This window comes from Sinohyriopsis cumingii, chromosome 2, assembly GCF_028554795.1.
Source record: "Sinohyriopsis cumingii isolate HCF-2022 chromosome 2, ASM2855479v2, whole genome shotgun sequence".
Lineage (NCBI taxonomy): Eukaryota > Metazoa > Mollusca > Bivalvia > Unionida > Unionidae > Sinohyriopsis > Sinohyriopsis cumingii.
This window is the reverse complement of record NC_142962.1, coordinates 25,334,287-25,340,286: the sequence shown is the minus strand read 5'-3', so window position 1 is coordinate 25,340,286 and position 6,000 is coordinate 25,334,287. Positions and strand designations below refer to the sequence as shown.

Below are 6,000 nucleotides of genomic sequence, written 5' to 3'. Positions count from 1 at the left end.
GTTAATTCCATTATTTATAAAAGAAAATCCCAGATATACAAAAGATCCCTCTGCGTTGCTTCACTATATGCACCAGAAAAAAATAAGTATATATGAACTGACAAAAATAAGAAATAACCCTGCTCATTATTATTACAATAAAATGCACTATCGTCGTAAACACGACATCGTTAACCAAGATAATAATACTACTACTAATAATAACATAATAATAACAATAATAATAATAATAATAATAATAATAATAATAATAATTATTATTATTATTATTATTATTATTATTATTATTATTATTATTATTATCATTATTATTATTAACAAAGTAGTTGCTCAATTTTAGAATGTTAATACACATTCTGATTCAAATACACCTTCAACATTTGTTGATATTGGCCAGCATTAGAGCTATCAGTCTTTTCCGTTGTCAGCAATCAAATAGAACAAACTTTGCTTGCGAATGCGACGTAATTCATGGGTTTTAGATATTTTTGGCAAAGAATATCGGTGAAGGAGAATTTGCTGTATTGGGTTAAAAATTATCCAAGCAGTTCGACCCTGCTCTCTTTTCTAACTCTTGCAACGTCGGGCTTCCTCATTTTGGGAGGCGGAATAGAATTCTCGAGATCGGGGTCCACTCTGTTGTTCTTCCAAACTCTGCTTTGTTGTATTGTCTGTCGTTCATGTGTCATTACAGTCGTGTTCGTCTGTCCAGCATTCATCCATTCCGAAGAAGGTTTTCTAGAACGTTCCCCATCTTTTTTTCGATTCCCACATGAGCGGTGCGTTACCATCCACAGACATGCACCCAGTATTGCTAAACTCACAATACCGCCTAGGACACCAGCCACAATCTTGATTATGTCATGTTTTCGGTCTCCTGTATATTCATCCTGTACATAGAAAAAGAAACAAGAGAGTGGCAGTGAGATTGGATGGGTGAATGAACCATAGAAAGCATACCTGGAAAGAGAAAAAACGACAGTGTTTTCAAGTAAGGCATTTGTATAATGATTCAACATTTCACTGAGCTATTTGTGCTGGACAAATGTGTATAATTTTGACTTCTAACTAGTACAGAAACCAGAGTTCCCTAATTTTATCCTTTCTATATTTCCATTCAATATATTTGCTGACGACACGCCTTCATAGTTGTAGTCGTAGGAATGGCGGCTTTGAGTGACGAAATTTCTATAAGAGTTATTCAATGCATTTATCGTGTGTAATATAAAATTCCTCGAGAAGTTTGAGAAAAACGAACTTTTATAAGTTCTCGTTGAAAGTTTGCTGTCAAAGAACTTCTAATATGGTTGAAGAGGAATGTTTAAGTATGTTCGATGGAATTTAAATTTGAGCGTTGACGAAGGTGTATTTTGTTTAATTGTTCACATTGGTAATGGGTTTAGGGATTCTCATTGTTAACGCAGGTGTGAATGAAGAAGTAGTTGTGCTATCACTTTAAATTTCAGTTCTTGACAGCGACGTTGTAGAGTTGAATGTGGATAGTGTGGAAGACAAATTTGTGATGGAGCTGGATTTGGACACCTTTGTTACTGTTATAAATGTAGTCCTTGAAGCTCTGTCTGATGGTGTCGGTATTTGGGGTGCCGATTTAAATAAAACAGGAGGTACTCTTGTAAGATTAACGATAGATGAAACTGTGGAAAGTTTCGTTGAAGGGCTGGGAGTTGAGTACATTGTAGATGTTGTCATTGTAAGCCTTGATATGGCTAAGGTTGTATTCTTTCCTTCTTTGGAACGAGAATTAGCATATACTGTTGTATGGGTGTTTTCTTTAGAAACAGCAACAGCTGATGTAGTATTGATAGGGGTAGTGGACGAGGATGTGGAAGCTTCTGTCGATGGGCTGGATACTAAAAATATTGACGAAATTCTTGTTAGAATGCTCGTTGACGCTACACGGAGGTCTGAAATGAGGAATATATAATGTATTATGCACCTTTACAAGCAAGGGACAAATATTCAAATGTCTAATCACAGGAATTATTGGCTATTCACAAAGAACGTGTTTAGATATCAGACGTTTGTAAAGATTCATAAAAGAATGCATTTAACTGATAAAGAGCTAAATGCGATACTCTAGGACATTATTAATCTGAACACTGGTGAAACAAAAGTTTGATGTTAAGAGACTGCAAAAACGGCTAGGATTTAAAATAATTCCAAGTTTCAAATTTTGAGGATACTTATGAATTTTACTGCATTTGTTATTAAAATCCACAGTATATTTAAAGTGTCTCACAATTTTAGAAAAACTATTGTCATTTTAAATACAAAATAAAAAATCGTTACTATTACTACCACGAATATGTTTAGAAGCATCAGTTACACCTTCAACAGCCTTTACTCTCCAATAATATCTTTTTACCCTCCTTTTGTATTACGATTATCTGATTGGAGTAGGAGACTATTTATACTGCTGCTAACAAAACTTGAGCTTTAGAAAGCACTAGTACGAAGTTTTCAGCACATAGAAAAATGTGTGTATAAACTGCATGAAATCATGCCACATAAGAAAGACGTATTTCGATATGAAACATAACTCAGAGCTCATTGTTAGTTCAGGTTCGTCAATAATCTGGAATACCTGCTTAAGGTGCTATATTACTCACGTTCATCGCAGATTTTTCCAGAGAAATCCTTCAGACACACACATCGATAGTCTTTTCGCAACGATATGCAGGTACCCCCGTTTATGCATGGTTTTATATCACATGCATCTATTTCATGTTCACAATGTTGCCCAGTGTAACCTGAAAAATGCAATATGATATTAATGGTGAGTGTTGACCTTCTAAGCAGTCGTTATGATAAATGAGTTTTTTTGGGGGTAAAAATCTGGCAAATTTAATGATCTTTTCATTAAGTTGTAAACTCACCTGAAATATCTAAAAAGATACATTTATTGCTTGATTTGATTGTCGAAGAATTATCATAGCTAATAATCTACTTTGTGAGCAAGTAACGTTAGTTATAATTAGCTGTCTCGTTCCAACGCACTAAATGTCATTCAAGGTATACTTATCACAATATAATTTCCACGCACACTCAAAAATATTACAACTACAATGTTGTAAAATTTTCTTGGTTGATGGTCTTGTATTAATACAAACTTCCATTAGAAGAGTTAGCTATTAATTTGAACCCTAAATCACCGTTATAGAGATCATAAAACTTAGTACATTGCAATATTATTATGTTTTACTTTCTCCCAGATTAAATGTATCCATACGATATAATTAAATGCAAGCATAGATTTACCATATATTAAAACCAATGTTTGCCCAATGAAAACTCTCCCCAGTATATTTTAAATTAATTAGAATATTCATACCTTCAACACAGTGACAGTTATAGCCCTTCCCTGAGTCTAAACAGGTCGCGTTGTGGAAACATGGAGAATCCAAACATCTGGCAGCTGTGGTAGAATGAATACAACAATATTTAAAACATACTTATTTCAAATTGCTTACATTTCACGATTATTACAATATTATTTTAAGCACTGCGTATGTTAATGAGAAATACGATGGACAACCCATGGAGTAACCATTAATTACATACCCGAATTTGACATATTCCGACACCATATACTCGTTATTTGTGTATATTCGATAAATCTATACTAGATAGATACAGCTGCTTAAATGCAACACAGATTCATATAGGACATCAATATGAAAATATTAGGATTTGGCAGGAAATATCTCCAGCGTACCAAAATTTGTTTTTCTCTTTCAGACAAATAATTATGAAGAAACAAGATCATATCCAGCTACATATATTTGCTGGATGTCAGTGTGATGAAAATATTGTTATGGATTGATTAACATATAAGACCGTTTTTGTAGGAATAAGCGTTCTTAGAATACAAGTGTTTTTGGTTCATGTTCTTGATTTACTATCCCTATCTTGGTGCTGTAGTTTCCTCACAAGACCTTCTACTATAAATTTAGGAATTAGGCTATATTTATTACAGTTACGAACATGGCTCACCTTAGTTCTGGAGAAGATATGAATAAGGAAAAGAGGGAGAGTTAGGGGGAAAGAGAGAAAGAAACGGTTCTGAATTAGAACGAATATTTATCTAATTGAAGTCAGTGTATTTATTAATATGGCACTTGCACATGAATGTGTACAATTGTACGTCTTGTTGCATGCATGGTGCACGTCTGGCGGAGACTCATGACGAACCTGTGTATTTCTGCAATAAAAGTTCAATAGAAGACAGCCTAAATCCTAGTTACAAACCTTACATCTCAGACCATGATCTGCAACGTCCAGAAGCCCTACTTGAGTGTGGTGGACACGATTCCGTAATACATTGGTGGTGGCAGCTGATTGGATAGGATTTAATTTATTGTTTGGAGAAAACATTTAATAGCTCCAAATCCTTCAGAACCACAGTATTACGCCAATGTAACTACTCTGCTACTGGGGGACATTTAGTCAGAAATGAAACATTGAGTAAGGTCACACGGACTTATATTTCCTTACTGATCAACGCCGCGGTCGCCAATGATGCGCGACTTGTGCAACTTGCTCTAGATGAAAATCACACGGTCGGAGAAGACGGGCACCGATTCAAATGTAAAATGAAGGAAAACCCATGGAGAAAGCAATAATTGATTTACTTTGAGTCAGTTCAAAGAATAATTTGAGTCACGTATACATCCTTTTTCACTAAATGTGTCGAATCTTTGTCGCTTCCGTATATAGAAGCGAAGCATTTTCCTGAACATTTGTTGATTGTTTAGTTAGCAGGTTCAGCGTCCCTAGGACAGACTGTACAGATTATTCAAGAAAGTCAGTTAAAATTAAAGTTTTTTTCCCCCATGTATGTGTTCTTTCTTAAAATTCATAAAACTCGTTTAACACTTTTCCACTCTATCAGATGGGATGGTCAAAGGCATAAACCGAAAGCTTGAAAAATGTGTTAAGTGTATATATTGCAGCAAATCAAAATGAGTGGAAAGAACTTCTGCAGATGTGCACGGCGTACGCTCCTGCTATACTAAACATGCCAGCTCGAGTTTTTCATATGCGTATTGGGCATTAGCTGACTCTGACAGTTGCCAGAGGGCGGGGCGGAGTTTCAACTTACGAGTACATGTCCAGTGTAGAGAAGCGGTCGGACTACTGCATATCTTCGCACGAAACCCTATTAGATAAAACGTTACGACAAGAAAATGCCAGCATGACATCAAACTTCACTGGAATAAACACGGAACAGGAATGAAAACTTGATTGAACACCCCGTATCGTAGCAATTGCATTTCACCAATGTTTCAAGGCTGGTGGACGAGTCTACACTTTGTAATAATTATCTTCAGCGATACTGCATGCTTGATACAGAAGCGTTTGAAGTCTCTCTTAGTGCATATATACAACCTATAATCCATGGTTGAACGCAACACGGACGTAGAAATTGCTGAAAGTCCCGAAGTCATATTCATTTATAGTGCTTATGGACTGTCAGACCATTTGGGCGGTAGTTTTTGTATCTCTGTTCTTCTGTATACAGCCACAAATCAAAATAGCAGACCTGTGCCGACTCATGCCGGTTTGTGCCGATCTGTGCCGACCCGCACCAACCCTTTGACTGGTGATAATAGACGTGAAGGATTAAAGTAATTCATCGAGTCAGAGAGGCCGATACGGCATCCAAATGATTTAATGATTATCAGCCTCATTGTCTGACCACTCGAAATCTAAAGCATAAATAGGGAACGGCAATCATTTGATTGTTAGACACTGGATTGGCAAGGATTAAGCCAACATTGGGCAAATTACGTCAATGCAGGAATGTCTTCTGTGCATTCAGAGTTTTAAAACTAGGAGTAAGTCTCTTAAGCACATTTCTGAAAAGTATGATACGTCTCTTGGGTGTTATTTATGTGGTTCCTTTTCGGAAAAGACTACTTTCACTAGAAGGAATTATAAGAGACACCTGGACTGTCTCCCTAAGGAGGCGTCACCAAA

At 36.0% G+C, this 6,000-nt stretch overlaps 1 protein-coding gene across 1 annotated transcript in view; it reads right to left on the bottom strand.

Annotated features, from left to right (window-relative positions):
* Positions 1-376: 376 nt before the first annotated feature.
* The window catches only part of LOC149804495 (uncharacterized), a 90,786-nt gene continuing 85,162 nt past the window's right edge, over positions 377-6,000 (bottom strand). Inside the window, exons 10-13 of the mRNA XM_089933044.1 lie at positions 3,353-3,436; positions 2,631-2,771; positions 1,543-1,925; positions 377-890 (exon numbers count right to left, since the gene is read on the bottom strand). Coding sequence (XP_089789170.1) covers positions 537-890; positions 1,543-1,925; positions 2,631-2,771; positions 3,353-3,436 — 962 coding nt within the window. The 3' untranslated portion in view covers positions 377-536. The remainder of the gene's footprint in view (positions 891-1,542; positions 1,926-2,630; positions 2,772-3,352; positions 3,437-6,000) is intronic.